At 41.6% G+C, this 17895-nt stretch overlaps 2 protein-coding genes across 5 annotated transcripts in view; one reads left to right on the top strand and one right to left on the bottom strand.

Annotated features, from left to right (window-relative positions):
- The window catches only part of LOC124050284 (protein EFR3 homolog B-like), a 29802-nt gene extending 26984 nt beyond the window's left edge, over window positions 1-2818 (bottom strand). The window contains exons 1-2 of one of the 4 annotated variants that reach the window (XR_006841588.1): window positions 2617-2817; window positions 2035-2153 (exon numbers count right to left, since the gene is read on the bottom strand). Coding sequence is in view for 3 of the 4 variants with exons in the window: in XM_046372647.1 (XP_046228603.1) it covers window positions 2035-2041 (7 nt within the window). In the remaining variant the exon portion in view is untranslated. Of the gene's footprint in view, window positions 1-2034; window positions 2154-2407; window positions 2567-2616 lie in introns of those variants that run through there. The other 3 variants (XM_046372647.1, XM_046372648.1, XM_046372650.1) reach the window with 3 other exon arrangements.
- si:dkey-206f10.1 (adenylate cyclase type 8) lies at window positions 1639-17648 on the top strand. Its single transcript, XM_046372646.1, has 22 exons — window positions 1639-1777; window positions 6609-6720; window positions 8278-8486; window positions 8839-9582; window positions 9958-10107; window positions 10263-10393; window positions 10590-10701; window positions 10821-10948; window positions 11087-11245; window positions 11664-11898; window positions 12000-12170; window positions 12278-12378; window positions 12796-12997; window positions 13265-13357; window positions 13503-13663; window positions 13826-13907; window positions 14043-14201; window positions 14456-14602; window positions 14782-14874; window positions 14998-15112; window positions 15228-15430; window positions 16139-17648. The coding sequence occupies exons 3-22, from the start codon at window positions 8310-8312 to the stop codon at window positions 16352-16354; spliced, it is 3579 nt and encodes a 1192-aa protein (XP_046228602.1). The 5' UTR covers window positions 1639-1777; window positions 6609-6720; window positions 8278-8309; the 3' UTR covers window positions 16355-17648.
- The last annotated feature ends 247 nt before the right edge of the window (window positions 17649-17895 follow it).

Genomic DNA, 17895 nt, shown 5'->3' with positions numbered 1-17895 from the left:
AAACGAACCAAACTCAGTCCCCTAAAAGTGGACCAAACAGTGAAGCAACAGAAAAGGGACTCAGTTCTTTTTGCTTTCACATTGTGAGTTCATTTAAAAGAGGGCCCAGTTCTCTTTCTGGTCCTCTTCAGCTGGTGAGGCCTGTGGCCCTGTTCACACTATAGTTACTCTGGAACTCCCATACCTTTACTGCGTTGGATTATGGTTAACTGCCACTTGTAACAAGATGGCAGCTGCTATATTTGCTTTATCAATATTGCTGTGGTTTGTAGTTAGATTAGCCCACAGATATAAAGAAAACCAAAATAGAATTGTTCAGATTTCATGTGAACACAAAAAGCACCACAACACCTCATCCTCCTCGACCACCTCCCGAAGTGGTCTCAGTTTGGTTCACGTATGTGCAAAAAAATGCTGACTAATCACTCTGAGTTCATCTGGATGGCTGAAAGGGACCAAGTGTGAAAATATCCTTAAACTCCTTCACTAGAAATTCATCTCTACGCTTACTAATATATTAATCATTTATACTACTAATAATTTATACTAATATAAAAATGTTTTTGTTACAATCGTTGAATAACAGCAAAGTAATATCACTGTGCTTGAATAATCATCATAATCATTTACAATCAAGGTTTTCCTTATTCTCACATGCCAGAAATTCTAACTTGGATGATCAGTGATATTGACCGTGGAGCTTTACGTGCAAGTTGTTTTTGCTTTTAATGTAAGAACAACTTTCCCTTTATACAATGTAGATGCTGATGTTGGCTTGCTCAAGTACTTAAAATATGAAACAAGCTGAATTGGTTTTACAGGACAGGAAGTAGCTCAGCGCCAATCAAACCACACACAGCAATTTCCATTTGCAATACGACATAGTTTTGTTGAGTGTCATGGAATCAAATCAAATTTAGTGGTTCTCTGATCAGAAACAAACACAAGGAACAAATGAGAGAACAGAGGAGATGGTGTTTTCACTTACCCTTGCCAACGCGATGGTCCAGAAGGGTACGGCAGTCCAGTGCCAGCCTCTGAGAGGCCGGGACATCAGGCGCAGGCAAGGGCATGGCAGGCAAACGAATGCACAACAGCTCACAAACACACACCACTGTCACACACTACTCTTTTCAGACACAGAAAGTCTCCTAACAAAGCCAAAAACATGCAACACTACAGACAACAGAAAAAAAATCTCTAATTCTTTATATCACTGAAAAATAAGCATCCAATCAATCCTCACAAAATTAACCCCTCCTCAATTTATCAATTCTGTGACAGATACATTTACTCACTCACATGCACTCACAACTGCTCAGTTTAGCTGCAACAAATGCACACATGCATACACACACTTTTCGTCAGTCAAACCTGAACAGAAAAGCCATCACCAACTTCTGCACAAGTTTCACACGAGAACAAATTCCCAAATTCAGTAAAAGTCCTTGCTGAACACCAGCTCATTACGTCCTTGTCTTGAAACTTCAGAGAAATTTATGTTGGTACATACACAGATCGACCGTATTAACGAAGGGATTAGCGATTAGTCCTTCAAGAGGAGCTCTGCTCTCTGTGTACTCCTCTCTCATTAATAAACATCTCACTGACACAATGGACCTCACTATCCACCCTAAGTCTCTGGGCGAGCGAGACAGAGAGAGGAGGGTAGAGAGAGGCGGAAACAGGGGGGCACAGTGGACCAACCATTCAGTCAGTGGGCTTGAGGTTCAAGGAATGTGGCCATCAGCAGATGCCAAAAGGGACAAAATGTGTGGTGAGTGATTTCTGCACAAATTCATCCACAACACACTGCAAGAACAGACACATCCTACAGACACACACATACACCTGAACACAGATGCAAAGCTTCTTCCACAAAACTTTTTCACAGTCAGCAGAGCGTTACTTTGGATTTGTATTAGGCACCCCATGTGAATGTCCTCAGTCAGCTTCTACAGCATTCAACTTTACGGGGACTGTAATTAGGCGTTCTGGATTAGAACAGGTGCATAATAATTTGGTGTTGCCCACCTGTCATGTTGGATGCTTGTCACAAGGAGGCTCTTCCAGGTTCACAGGGAGATGGCAGCCCCCGACCAACTTTACACCCTCGCTTCGAAAATCAGGAAAACCGCTGGATTGTCTTTGGCCTGTGGACCCCAGCACGTTATGCCCACATTAGCCGATACGCCAATAAACAATCACCTTTTACATTTGAACATGTCTGAAACTAGCAAAATACGGGAAATGCGAAGTATTACCTTTTACTTAATCAATGACAAGAAAACAGTGTAATATAGCGTTAACATCTAATGTAACAAATCTACATCCGGGCGTGAATTACAAATCCTAACAGTTGCCAGTAAATTAATTTAACGTTAACAATATCAGTGCTAGCTCTCACAGGTTTTCATCTAACTCTCTCTTCTCGTCGTAGATTAGGTTTATACACAGACTTGCTGTTGCCGAACCTAGCAAGGCGAACTCTTATTATTCAAAGCTAACGTTCGTATATGCTAGCAGCTAAGTATGCTAACGCCAGCTAACTTGCCATTCGACTAGCTCATAGCGGCTCTTATTTGAAAAAAGTCAGTCAGGGTCAAAACCACTTACCTACCATGAAGTGAACGAAATTAAAATCCTTAAAACGCGTGGCATACGGACAGTTAACGTGAACTACCTTGACTGAAGTACAGCCATGCCAGCTAACCATTCATTAACTTTAGTATTACTGTTCTTCTAGCTACCAGCGGTTAACTGGCTACCTAGAAATATGTGACAGCCCATCACTGGACAGCATTGTAGCACCGAGTCTGTCCCTGCAGCTTTGTTTGGAAAAATAAACAGTTTATCATACAAATATCTGGCCAGATGTTTGACCAAATAATAAATATTACAGCATCATGGGTCTATTTTGATCATATATTTAATACGACATGTGTAGAGTTACTCTCAGCGTAATCTCATTATAGCTGAGGTGAATTACAGTGAATATCATTATTGATCTGTCAAATAAGCCACAAATAAGGTTGTAAATGTCCACAAAACAATTAAGCAGAGGAAGGAAGGTGTACTGTGATCTGTTGATTAAATAATAGTAGAAAATACTTTAATCAAAAGTAAAAATCCTGAATTCAAAATGTAAAATCTATGAGTACGCAAAGTACACAAATATTGTCAGTAAATATTACTAAAAGCATCAAAAGTAAGAATACTCATTATGCAGAATTGATCCTTTAACAGTGTTAAATTATGATAGAGTATTATTACTAAAAATACATCTAACCTACTGCAATTTGTTCAGCAATGCAAGAATGAATGCAAATCAGTGATTAAAATAATGAAAAGGAAAATTCAGTCTGAACGTTAGAATACAATGGAACTTCTTTATAAATTTTAGAAGAAATGTTCAGCAGGCTGTATTTTGTGTACTGGACATCCTGCCTTTTCTACCGAGTCCATTTTCTACCAGTTGGTGACAGCAGTGAGTCAGGAGAATCTGATAGATTGTGATGAGTCTGCATTCTGAGATTATTCTCATGCCTAAAGACAGTTTCATTGCAATAAAATAACTTCAGCCTGTGTATTTTTCAGGACATTATATCATATCTGGTGTATATCACGTGTTCCCTTTGTGAAACCTAAACTTGGTGCTTCTCAGTGGACAACTTTAGCATGTTAAGACTTTTATAGTTCTCAGGGTCTCTTAACCCGACTAAGCCATCAGGCCCCTGAGTCTTCCATGAGACAGTATTTTTGTCCTGTGCGTTCTGCTGACGCCATCTCTTTATGTGTTCAGCCCCTATTTGATGCTCGTTGGTGTGGGGCACCAGATTATACCTCCTTAGTTATGCTGAGCTAATGATGTCTAAACTAAAGCTCAAAACAAATGGGTCTGGGAGGGTTCTCAATTCAGGATATACTTGTAACTGCCCGCACTTGTTGTATTGTCGTGCAATAGTAGAAAATGTTTTTGCAGAACTGCACGGTTGGATTACCAAACTGTAAAATCCTGGAGACAGGCACAGGTGCCCAAGGTTTGGGATGCCTCCAAGCCAGGACCTTTGTGTGACATGATTATTATTAACATTTTATGTCAAACTGCTAAAGGCTCAGCCAAAATTCTATTGAAACACTTAATGAGTAGCCTTTGCATGTGCTTTGAAGAGGTCATAACACTGAAGCAAGCTTTGCACCTTGAAATGGTACATTTACTCCTGCGGGGTTTTGGCTTAGTGCTCCCAACTATCACTGTGCCATATGGACCCCCGGTCCACAGGTCCGTATTTTTTCTTTATAATCCTCTTATGTTTGTCAGTTTTCAGATCTTTTGGATATAACACACTGAAGGTTTTGTGTGGTGGGAAATGCTAAATTGTCAATAGGCGTTTAAGCACGGTCTTTGCTTTGGTTTGCATCTTCGTTTCACTTTGACCCTAACTGACCAGTACTTGTCTGCACTCTCTTTTTCAAGAGCTTTGTGGGACTGCCAACAATAGCTGGCATGCATTCACCGTCCATCTTGTGTACACACACGCGCGCTCACAGAGCACTTTTGTGCTACACACCAACTGACAGAAATAGATCTCTGTGTCCAGATAAGTGAAATGATTGGCATGCACACAGGCCACAAGGTGTACGGGGATCAGCTGATTATAGTGGACAGCGAAAGCGGTTAGTCTTAATACTAATTAGCTTCTGGGGTTTTGACCATAGCAGTTTAATTCATCCTAACCCCTCCCTCAGGTGGACAAAAGTTCTCAGGCTTTCCAAATACAGTGACTCAATAAAATTATAGATTGAATGATAACAGTAGAGAGACATTAACAGGTATTCATTTTTGGCCATAATGAACACAAGTGCTATGTCACAGCATAATTACCTACAATGACTTACTCCTTCCCTCTCGGTGTTTCTACTAATAGTATATTCATTGAATATGTTCAAAGGCTTACTGAATGCGTGCTTAGTATCTGTGATAACCTTCATAGTGCAACTAAACTCCTTTGACCTGGTGGCTATTTTTAGATGTACAGTAATCAGCAAGAAACGTTTGAGCTACGCAGTTACGGTGGGACAGATGGGAACTCATTAGATCAGCCTTAGGGACCTTGTGATTTGCCTGGACACAATTAGCATCTCAAAAACTTTAACCAGCTTACAACCATAGGGACCACAGGCCTGCTGACGCTATCAGCCCAGCAAGTGCTCATGATCATTACCAATAATAAGCTCTGATTTTTCTGCTTTAAGACGCCTTTTGTTCCCTCTGATATTTCCTTCTGTTTGTCTGAGTCTGATTCTTCAAATTTCTTCCCCTTGTCTATATTCGGTACGCTTTATCTCATTGGTGTGTTACATTAAAAGCAGCAGACAAAAACATACTTTTATCTGGTAAATTCTTACCTGTAACAAGTGAATCGGCTTGGCTGAATTGATCTAATTTGATAATTTGATATGGATAAAAAACATCAAGATGCAAACTGATGCAGATTTTAAGACGGCCCAATGAGACATAATGCTCAGAATAATATTAAGCAGCCTGATATATCAAGAATAACCATGAGACAAAAAATAAAAGAAAAGAAAACAACCACTGAGCTGTTTTCCAACTCTTTAATGAGACCCTATGGAGAAAATAATCGAGTCCCACAATGTAGGGGCATGTCTACAAAATGACATAGATTTCTGCTTTCAAATAGCATGTATAACACTAATATTACATGCCTAAATGATTTCCCCATTGGACTGTTCTGACACCCACAGAGATGCAGCTAACATAATGATATGTTTCACACCGTGTTATATTTGGATGGAAACAGAATTTTAATAAGATCTGGGTTGAAACAATAATAAAAAAAAACCCCAATGCTCAAACAGTAGCTTGCATTTGTATGAAACACAATAAAATGTATAACCATGCATTTAATTTTCTGCAAAAATCAAAATGTTTTCTTCTTCAAAAATTTAAATGCATTGGAAATGTAGTGTCATCAGCATTGCTGTGGAATCCCCTTAGGGTCTTGTTACCAGGTGAGAGATGATGTGGCTTCATGGTCTGCCTGGTTTTGTAGGTTTTTAGGTGGTGTTTTTAAGTGTTCAGCCTCATATCTCCAACAGCACATATCCATACTGACAGAACCAAAAACACTAAGGCAATAAAACACTGCTGTCAATTTCTATGACAACATCAGAACTGGGAGTGGAGTAAATGAAAAGTGTATGAAAAGGCACTGGTCATAGTGTTTCTTAATTTAACTGCCAACCCTGCTTTTAGACAATTTGGTTGACTTGGCCAAAGGTTGAGTGCTCTGTATTTATCTTGGCGTTGCCTTGGTGGCAGGGATCTGAGGTTTGCCGGCCAGTGAGAGTGGCTGCTGACTAAGTAATCCTCTTTGCACTGCTCACTCCTGCAGCTCTGCTTTGTGGCAGCTGCTGACTTTGTTTCAAAACAGTACAGGTGGTGACCTACTGTCCCTGTCCGAGCGACTCCACACATCTTGGCTGGACCTCCCCTTCTCTTCATCGGTTTTGGATACTCCATCACAGTGAGGACTATTTAAAGCTTCATTTTTCCTTTTCATGGATTATGCCTTAATTTTCAGATCTGCGTAGGACTCCTGTGCGATGGAAAAAGTGGATTATGATGAGCTGGCCAAATACATATGGCAAATACTGGACGTGAGGGGTGGATACGCAATATGTAAGGACATACAGGTCAGTTTGGAACTGTACACAATTCTTGTTTATCATACCAGTATCCTTCATCAGGATGACACTGATGAGGTTGTGCCAGAAATCCTGACTCACATTACATAGCTCTCGTTTTTCCAGAATAGGTGTAGATTATATCACACAAGGAGCCTAAATTCAAATAGTGCATGTCTTAAAATGTAATAGGTCTGTATTTTATTTTAATGTTGCTTACATTAGCGCATTAGTCATTGTGTGTGGGACAACAAAATAGCAAATGATCCTTCCACAGCAGAGAAACTTTAATGTTTTCTGTGTGATCAACAATTCAATAAATCAGCCTAAAATACTGGCACATTAAAGTATTCACTCGGTGGTTAAATATTTTCAACTGCCATAATGAATGCTGTTGTAATCTGAACTTTTTCACTGTATGCAGCCTGTGTGGTGTGGATACTTGGTGAGAATCAGACTGGTGACAGTGGACTGTGAGTGGGTGGGAACAGTTAGTGGGAGAGCAGCATCTAGAGCCAGAAGGACCTGGAGGAGTTTAACTCCGGGGCATTAACCAGCTCAGGTCTAAATCTGGCCACCAGATAATTTGTTGGAAAGCCGCCGTCTTCTGGCACACACTGCGTCAACACGTGGAGTCTGACTCTTTCCAACATGCTCAGTGTGTGCAGCAGAACCAGGTCTGTTTACGTGAATCATAGCTTCTAAACTGTTCAAACATTAAAGATGCTTTGATATGATTCTTTTTAGAGGATAGGTAAACATTTATTTGGGCACATGTCTGGTGAAGTCCAAGTGGTGAGCACTCAAGTGCTATAAAATCAATTGCTGTATATTTGCACTCACAGGATTCTCTTGATTTATTGAAAATCAGTATATTCTGCAGTAGATAGCAACAATATGGAAGCTGAATAGACAAAGCTTTTCATGATGAGTAATTATGAGTTTAAAATTTATATGACAAGAATTTATTTTCCAAATATATAATATAATACAGTATAATATAATATAAAGTAAAGTAAAGATCATCCATGTTTAGATAAAATCAGAAAATATGATCTTTGTGTGGTTGTGTTCTTTGCTTTGTTTTTAGATATATGATTGTTACAAAAATAGCAAAAATAAATCAACTAACACCCTTAAAGTGTAACTATGCTGTCATGACATTTAGTCCCTACTATAGGTGAGGCTCCACCTGGATATATTGGCTTTTGCATTAGTAAACAACATTCACAAGACCCCTCCATCCACCCTCCCCCTGTTAAACACCCACATCCCTCAAACCCCACACACCTCCAGCTTGTAGGTCTTTCTGTCACAGATTTGTACCTGAAATAACCCGGATGGCAACAGGGTTACATCATTCAGAGGACATCATAGAACTGTACAGTGCTAACCATGAATACTTTACTGAGCTTTATGTGTAAAAGTGGTGTAGTGCCCCTTTAGAATGAATGTTGAATATTGTGTTAGTGTGAGAAAAGCACATTGTAGCCTGGAGCAAGTCTTTCTCATTTCTAAACACCATCTTTTCCTTTCCTCCCCCCCGACTTCCAACAATATCATTAGGGCTGTGCCTCCTCCTGATCTGAGACCAACAGATGAGGTCAGTTAAGGTCATCATGGTGACATTTGCTGAGACAGCACAGATCTCTCCCATGGAGCTGCATGAGCCAGCCTGCCTGACGGCGACTTTATCCCCTGGGCTGCGGCGGAAAAAGATGCTGTGGCAGAATGCTGTGAAACACATCATTATCCAGCAGGAGCTCAGCGCCCAGGTGATTGATTATTATTATTATTATTATATATTCACAGCAACAGTGGAAAGTAACTACTCTACTAATCTACGTAGATAGATAGATAGATAGATAGATAGATAGATAGATAGATAGATAGATTCTCACTGACGACTCACAATCTGCCCAGTGTTTTGAGATATCTCTTTCAGAAATTTCTGAAATCAATCCAATACAATTTAGATGAATGACATGCTGGCCATGATTAGTCTGCTTTCTACCTTATTGCCAAATCTGGACCATTACAACCGACTGGTGACTTGTTAAATGGACGGTATGCAGTTCAGCAAAGGGAACAGCAGCAACACGTCTGGTTTTCTTTCGTGTTTGACAGGTGGGTGTGGAGCCAGCACGTAAAATCTTTGTGACGGATGCCTACATGGAGGAAATCAACAAACAAATTCGCAACAAGGGGTCCCGCGGGGTCACAAAACGCCGCTCATCTTCGTTCAGAGTGCAGCCCTCTCAGTCCCGTGGTTCCACCTGCACTCATGGCAGTGTCAGGGGATCCTTTAACGACTACGCCAGCGATGCTGACTTTTTTGTGCACTGGGGTCACTCAATTCGTGGAGTCTACATACCCACCCTGAGGCACACCTTCAAGTCTCGTGATCTGGAGAAACTCTACCAGCAGCACTACTCCCACCAAAGACGCAACTCTTTGGCCATCACCAACGTCATCGATGCGGTGGCCAAGCTACACGTATTGGTTCTGTACCTGGCACTGGCCCCTGAGGGGGTCCCAGACACTCTGCGCAGCTGCCTGACGGTTATCTTCATGGTTTTAGCTACGGCACTGTGCATCACAGTGTTAACCTGCAAAGACTCCATGTCCCCGCGGTGGCTTCACTACGCTGGCCTGGCTAGTTGGCTGTCTCAGACCACGCAGGTGCTGGGAGGACTGGTGTACGGACTGGAAAAAGACCCTTCGTGGTATGTTTTGTTCACCTTGTTCGCCACATACACACTGCTGCCATTACCTCTGCTGTGGGCCATCTGCGCCGGCTCCCTCACCTCAGTACTGCACCTTCTGCTGGAGATAGTGCGCTGCTACAACGATGCAGTGCTTTTGAGAAAGGTGAGAAAATCAGCTGATTAAACTGCTTTTTGATAGTTTTTTTTTAAAGAAAATTGTCCCATAAAAACGTTATACTTGTCATGTCTGACATTTTTCTTAAGTCATCATTCTCAAACCAAAAATAACATTTCATCATTATTCACTTTACTGTACTATCAAATGTTCAGTTCCAGTTCATTACAGATTGTGATTCCCTCTGTACTAAGTTTTCTATGTTGCCAGCATTTATATTATGCCCAGTTTTACTCGCCAGATCCAAATGAGCTAGAGGTACCAGCACTGTTCACAGCTCATTTTGCTTCTTCTTAGCTCACACTCTGTGGGTTTTTCCTTGTTCAAATAAATTGTCAGAATGATAATCTCTCTCTGATGCAGGTGTTTGCCAAAGGCCTGTTGTACCTGGGTATGAACACAGCTGGCTTGTTCATCCACTACCTCACAGACCATGCCCAGAGACAGGTTTTCCTAGAGACACGGCGCTGCATTGAGGGTCGCCTCAAACTAGAGCAAGAGAACCAGAGACAGGTAGATGGACTGCTGCTGCTGACAGGGACACACTGTATACTGTACGCTGACACCACTGCTGATTGTTGTCACTGTTCTCCAGACCTTGGTGTCTTTATCATCATTTATCATATCAGTGTCCACCGTCAGAGAGAGTTTATCATTTTGCCACACAGGAGCGTCTGGTGCTGTCAATTCTGCCTCGCTTTGTTGCCTTGGAGATGATCGCTGACATGAGCTGTTTGGACGACGAACTCAGTCCTCACGAGTTTCACAAGATCTATATCCACCAGTACAAAGACGTGAGGTACACAAGCACATTACGGTAGTATTTACAAGGCTTTAGGAAACAAGTTTCTCAGAAATGGCTTTTATTTTAATGTCATTAATGATTGTATATGTAAACTCTTCCTGTTCTGTTCAATAACAGTTTCTATTCCAGTTTCAATGTGTGTGTTGTGAGCATCCCTCTTCTATTACAACTCTCTCTCTCCTCTTTGCAGCATCCTTTTCGCAGACATCAAGGGCTTCACTCTGTTGTCCATGAATCTGTCAGCACAGGATCTGGTCCGTACCCTCAACGAGCTCTTTGGACGCTTTGACCGACTGGCAGATGTGAGAATTTGAGCTATGTTTTTTTGTTTATTTTAATTAGATCACATATATTTGATACAGCTTCTATCAACATATTATTTTCTCTTTTTTCCTGGCGTCTTGTCTCGTCCTCATCGCAGGAGCACCACTGCCTGCGGATAAAGATACTGGGAGACTGTTACTACTGTGTATCAGGGGTCCCTGAGCCACAGCGAGCCCACGCCCGTCATTGTGTTGAGATGGGCCTAGCTATGATCGACACCATACGGTCAGTTTTTACTGATGCTGTAACCTGTAAAACAGTGACAGCTTTAATTTCACTACTTTTCAAGAGAAGGCAGCAAAAGAATGATGTGATGTTTAAATGTGTACAACTGAAGATCACTTTACAACCTACCAACACCAGGTATGTGCGGAAGCAGCTGAACTTCGACATGGACATGAGGATTGGGATCCACTCGGGCTCCGTCCTCTGTGGGGTGCTGGGCCTGCAGAAGTGGCAGTTTGATGTCTGGTCTTGGGACGTAGGCATTGCCAACATGCTGGAGGCCGGGGGCATACCAGGGTGTGTGGTCTCAGTCAGCAGAGTAGTCCTTTGACATGCAACATGTGATCTCTGCCTTGGTTCCCACATATTTTTGTGTTAAGTCCCATAGACCCTACTGTTATTTCTCTGTCCCATAGAGCTCAGTTTTTGCATCGTATAGTGTAGTGTTGTGTTTGTAGTTTGTGTTTTGTAATTTTATGAAAACCAAGTGAAACTAAAGTGCTTGGCAAAGTTGTAGACCCTCCACAAGACTACTTTCTGTTTAATTTAATAAAACTGAAACTTGAGGGCCTGAAGTTCGACAGAGATCCAAATATTTTTTTCCATAAACACTGAAACACAAAAAACTGTTGCTTTCTACATTAGGTGATACTTGACATACTGAAGAGAACATTATATTGTACATCGCTAATAATTTTCTCTGCTTCACATCCAGACGCATCCACATCTCGAGGGCGACTCTGGACTGTCTAGAGGGCACCTACAAGACAGAGGACGGTCATGGCCGCGACAGGAACGAGTTTCTACTCAAACACAACATCGACACTTTCCTCATCTGCCCTCAGGAGGAAAAGAGCAAAGCTGACCTTACTGAGCGTCCAAAAATACAGAAAACTACTCGAACCTGGACCCCAGAGATGTCCTTTGGGAACGTCATTGACATGAACAGTGTAGGTGCTGAGATACAAAATTTTTGTCGGCCCTAAAGTAGTAAGAAGTAGACCCTCTCCCGAGCCGATGGATCTCATACCATCATATTCTTTTCTTGCAGATCCTGGCCTCCTTTACAAATGGTTCGCTGCCCAACATATGGCAGTCCAATTCCAAGGAGATTAACAAACGCATCAAACACGCCGTTGAGGTTCGCAGCAGTGAGCGTATGCACAGGGAGCACATCACTCCGCTGACCCTGGTGTTCAAAGACGCACACATTGAGGAGAAGGTGAGCACGAGTAGACGCAGGTTCAAATGCCGTTCGGCAGGAGAAAAAGACTTAATGCCACGGAGCAAATGATGTTGACTGTCCTCGATCTCTTTTGGTCGGCCCAGTTCTCACAGATGAGAGATGAAATATTCAACTCCAACCTGGTCTGCTCCTTCATCATGCTCCTCTTTCTCATGGCTGCCCAGGCCCTCATTCCTGCACCCAGGTAGGAAGACGCCAACACCAACCATTTGTTAAATTTATTCATTTTAACTTGTCAGTCACTGACAGTTTTCCTATAAACCAGCGACAAGATAAAATAAACTTTGAAAACGTGACGCTAGATGATCTGTTGTCTTTAAAGAGTCCGAGCAAATTTGTCCTGCAAGATGCTGAACATTATCGACTTTTACTTTTTTTCAACTGAAGTGATCCATTTTCAAGCACATGTTCATTTAATCCTACCAAAAGATGTACTGCTGTCTGCTTTTTTTTTATTTGACTCCCACATTCTCTTAAATTTACACTTTTTTCAGACAGTATGTCACACACTTCCTCTTGTTTCATCTGGTTTAACATCTTAGCTACTTTACTCACTTTGTTCCCGTTCCTCTCATCCTCCCCTGTTGTTCTTCCTCTGCAGGTTGTTCCCTGCTGTCCTCCAGTTTTCAGTCTTTCTGCTCGCCTACATGCTGCTGCTGCTGCTGGCTCTGGCCGAAGAGTTCAAGTGGACTCCTGCAGCACTGCAGCACTTCTGCTGCTGGATACATGAAAACAACAGTGCCCGCAATCTCCTCACCCTCACCGCCATTGCCATCAACTTTGCCTTGGCCTCTACTGACATGGTGAGAGTCTTAACAACACAGGTCCACATTTGTAAACATGGAAATGTTGAATGAAGTTCATTTTCCCTGCCACAATTTCCGTTTCTATACTTTTTCTGTAGTATTTGAAACTAAAATATGAAACTGCACCATGCAAACTACTTGAGTATTAGTAAATTCAGTGTAATGCACAATCAGTCTTATCATGTGTACTCCTGTTGTTTATGTGTTTCATTACCTTTTGTGAGCTGCTAAAGGCTTCATATGATTTATTTATCTTTTGTTCAGGTGTGGTGTATCCTCTCAGACATGGGAGAGGCTGATGTAGTGGACAAAACCAACACGGCCTCACGTCCGCTCACTGTCTGCACTTACCCCGAGGTGAGGACGGCAGCAGTTTAAACATCTTGTAAAACTTATCTCACACACAATTTCCATTTTCCTTCTTTTTTATTTCAAAGAAAATCCATTTTCCTTCAGTGTCTTCTTCTTCTTCTTCTTCCCTCCCTCTGTCTCCTCTCCTCAGGCCTTTGTACTGAGTGTTGTGATCGCTATGGTGACTTGTGCCGTCTTCCTGCGTCTGAACTCTCTGCTGAAGCTGGCGGTGTTGCTGCTGGCGGTGGCTGTCTACTCCTACCTCATCCACCTTGCCTTCCTCACACTCACACGCCAAGATACACTGCACAGGTCAGCATCAGCTGAAGCTGTAGGCACACAGTGACTTTTTAATGTTCTCTTTTTGTGAGATTCATTTCACTTACTGTGTTTACAACTACTGTACTACTATTGTATCGAACATCTGTTAGTCACATCTCTATATTCCACCTATCTTCATTAATATCTGCACAGGTCTCACTATGTCAGGAGAAAAGGGATTTCCATCCTTCTCATGGCCATGTTTATTGTTGCTGTCTTCTACAATGGACGGCAGGTACTGGTGAACTCACTGAAACTTTCTGTGTTCTGCCGCTGTTTCGTTGAGCTTGCTCTAAATCTGTTGGCTGCCAGACTGAGTACGTGGGTGACAGGTGACCGGAGATAGTTTTACCTACCCTTTACTTTCCAGTGGGAGGCCACTGCCAGACTGGACTTCCTGTGGCGTCTGCAGGCCCAGCAGGAAGTGGAGGACATGAGGGAATTGCGGGAACACAACGAGTGTCTATTACACAACATCCTGCCTGTGCATGTGGCGCGACATTTCCTGGACAGGAGCAAGAACGATGAGGTGTGGCGAAGACTCTTCCCGCTCTTTTTGTGTTGAATGATGGGGCCTTCATTGCTTTCTCCATAAATATTGAAATAAATGTAATGACACACGGTAAATTATTCGAGCAACCTCTTTTTCATTCCAACCTTAATGGACTTTAACAACTAGATTTCATAGTGAATGAATCAGCCTATACTTTCATCAAACAAAGAGCTTTTTTCCTTTGCTCAGTCAGGTTTTTTTTTTTTTGTACGACACCATTTTCATTTCAGGAGCTTTACTCCCAATCCTACGATGAAGTCGGCGTCATGTTTGCCTCCATCGCTGGCTTCAATGAGTACTTTGAGCAGAAAGAGATCAAACATGAGGGAGTGGACTGCCTCCGACTTCTGAATGAGATCATCGCTGGCTTTGATGAGGTGAGTATGCAACTGACAATTTCTGACTGCTGTAATTAAAAGCAATTAAAAACCGGGATTATAAGTCATGTTTCAGATATATGTGTACATTTAAATCCAGGACATGCTGTTGATAAATGCTTTATATGAGAATGGTGTTTAACTTGATCTCTTTCTTTCTAAATGTTTCTTCTGCCAAGTTGTTGGAGGAGTCGTACTTCCACTACGTGGAGAAAATAAAGACCATTGGGAGCTGCTACATGGCCGCCTCTGGCTTAGCTCCAGACAGACAGGTGGAAGATCCTCTTCATGTTCTGCTGTATCTTTATTTGTTCAGACTATGTTTGCCCTTCCATCATTCTTTCTTCTCTCTCTCTCTCCTTCTATCTAACCATCCATCTCTCTCTCTCTCTCAGGCCTCTATGGATCAATGGAATCACCTAAGCGAGCTGGTTTTGTTTGCGTTGGCTATGCAAGAGACCCTGAAAGGGATTAACAGGCACTCTGCCAAAAACTTTCAGCTGCGTGTAGGTAAGTGGTCAAGTGGCTGACCTCCTAAACACCAAACAAGCAAAGACTGATTGATATAAAACACTTTCCGGGGTATCCTGGTGAGATAGAGACTAGTCTTTTGGACTTAAAACAGGCATTGCCCACGGGCCAGTGGTGGCAGGGGTGATTGGTGCCACCAAGCCGCAGTATGACATCTGGGGGTCGACGGTGAACCTGGCCAGCCGCATGGACAGCACAGGTGTGAGCGGACGCATCCAGGTACCAGAGGCCACACGCAGGATCCTTGCAGACTGGGGTTTTGTCTTGGAGCTACGTGGAGAAATCTTCGTCAAGGGGGTGAGAGGCTGGAGGATGAAGACTGGTTTTGTTTGTGGAGTGTGTGTGTGTGTCTTAATGGAGAATCGTTTGGGTTTCAACAGCATCTTCCAATATGCTGATGGTACAGGCTTAAAGCTTCGGTGAGGTTCGGCGAGGTTCAGTGGTGTTCTCATATGAATGACAGACATCTCCACAGATGACATTAAGAATAAAGTTTTCAGTGAAACTGAGAGTGATAGACATACGTCGTTGTTTAAAAGGGTGGAGCAACTGTTACTTTCCTCATTTCCTGTATCTTAACTCAACACTGAAATGCCTTTTCCCATAGAAGACATTCTGACATGTCACAGTAAGAAAAACTCAGGCATCAATAAAAGGAATGATGGCTGAATTCCATTTAGCTGCTTCAGTTTCAGGGTCCTGGTGTTGTGCATGCTGCCTCACTGCAACCAACTCGGTTAAGTCAGAATGAAAACAAGTCAGCAGTGGACACATTTGAACAGAGTTTACTAATTAGTACGAACACAAGTGTAGAAATAAACTAACATGAGGGGGACACCTACTGGTGAAAATACAGAACAGACAGAGAGTTGCATCACTGTTCATTAATGGGCCATTTGTGCATTAAATGTAAAGCCATTACTGTATGGTATTTGCAAAGAGGTCTTGGTAGTAGATTCTTGAGGGTCATTCAGCCACACTGTGTGACCTCCGCTGTCATCGTAGGTGAGTGAGCGTCAGGGGAAGGTCCGCACCTATTTCATCAGCACCAGACGCAGCAAGAGCGCCAACACCGGAACAGATGGCCGCCTGGGAGGGCGGACAGGAGGACGCATGACGCTAGCGGAAGTGGTGTTTGGTCTTGTGAAGGGCAAACACAAGGAAAAGATGAGAGAGACCAACGGGGGGTTCAGTCTGGGTCCCTGCACCCTTCAGTGCTGAGGGCACTCTTCAGGTCAGGTGACCGCAGGCCTACAGCCATATAGTTTCTGCTGGTTTACAGGTTTGTTGTTTGGTCTTTCATATTTTACCATAACTAAACTGCACAAACAGAAATGAGGCTGAAGAGCATTTGTTCCTTTTTCCTCCAAGACTGTGTCATCCACGGCTTGCCTGTCATTTAAAAAACAAAAAAACAAAAGAAGAAATATTAAAGGTTTTGAACTGGATTATGCTTAATGGAACTCATCCATGAGTAGATTTCATATAGAGATGTGTGTTGTCAAGGACCAAACTGTCCAATTAGCCTCTTTTAGTCTCAATAAGCATCTTGAGATCACCACATTTTTTAATTGCCATATTTACAGATTATAAGCACTGTTTTCAGTTCGTTTTGAACAAAACTAACAAAGGCCAACATGGCTTTTATGTTGGGGGGAATAAAACTCCAGTAAGTCCTCAGACCTCTAAGCCAAAAACACTGAATACCTCAAAACAACCAGCCCAACCTCTCATATACTATATTGGCCTATTCAGTACTGACAAGTGTTTTTTTTTTCTTACTGTGTTATGTTGCATCAGTCTCACAGTTTTTCAGTCCATTTTGTATTGTGAGTTAATGCATTATTACGACTAAGCTACTTTTCATACTATCCTTTTTAATGGGAGTTGTGTCACTGTATTTTTCTTTGTCAGCATAAATCAGTCCCACTTTTTCTGAATCAGTTGCTGCTTGGTTTCACATTTTCGTACTTTATTTTTTCTTTCTGTTAATACTTTGATCTTTTTATTAATATAACACATTCTCATCAGCTTTCATGTTGTTGTCACTGTCAGCGTTGCTCTGGATTTCTGAGAATTTTGTTAAACATCTGAAATTGACGAATCACACATTAGCCAATTCAGATTTGCCTCTTACACCAATATTCTCACTTCCGTTACTCAATACAGTTATATATGTTTTTATGCCAAAACCACCTCACGTGACACTCTTCTTCTTGTATACTAAAACTAAAAGACAACAGAAAGTTGTTTTGATGAGTAATAATAATTTATTGATACTTTATGTGTTAGGCCTCTGGTATATTGTCATTGTCATATTTAACAACAGCAACAAAAAAAATTGCAACTGCAAATTATTTGGTCTTTTTTTTATATTTCAAATGAAGGATGTGAGATATCCTGAGGACTTTATAGAGTCACTGGCTATATTAAATCTTTTAAAAAACAGATAAATTGAAAATATATATATGAATGTTAAAGCACAAGCAACAGGTAAAAAATTAAACAAAAGTCTTCATCCATGTATGTTGTATACAACAGATTTATGTGTTAAAAACGAAATAAAGCAGCTTGTTCTAAAAGTTCGGCATCCTGGAAGTGTGGTGTGTAACAGCAAAATGGTGACATTGTGTTGTTCATTTTTTCCTAGGTATCTTATATTTGTTTTTCATAATTTTTACTACAACATTTGATAGTTTACATTTTCTGCTAATAAACACAGTAATGACTACAAATCTAAGTAGTGTTATTTCATTGTAATT

Source organism: Scatophagus argus, chromosome 19, assembly GCF_020382885.2.
Source record: "Scatophagus argus isolate fScaArg1 chromosome 19, fScaArg1.pri, whole genome shotgun sequence".
NCBI lineage: Eukaryota > Metazoa > Chordata > Actinopteri > Scatophagidae > Scatophagus > Scatophagus argus.
Note: the sequence above shows the minus strand (reverse complement) of the source record. Positions and strands in the feature narration are given on the sequence as shown.

What these genes read in the sequence shown, in the direction of transcription:
- si:dkey-206f10.1 (XM_046372646.1), top strand. Translation starts at nt 8,310, where the DNA reads ATGAGGTCAGTTAAGGTCATCATGGTGACATTTGCTGAGACAGCACAG. An exon ending in ACGCACACATTGAGGAGAAG is followed by an intron (nt 12,171 to 12,277) that starts GTGAGCACGAGT and finishes TGGTCGGCCCAG; the next exon opens with TTCTCACAGATGAGAGATGA. An exon ending in TCTTCTACAATGGACGGCAG is followed by an intron (nt 13,908 to 14,042) that starts GTACTGGTGAAC and finishes TTTACTTTCCAG; the next exon opens with TGGGAGGCCACTGCCAGACT.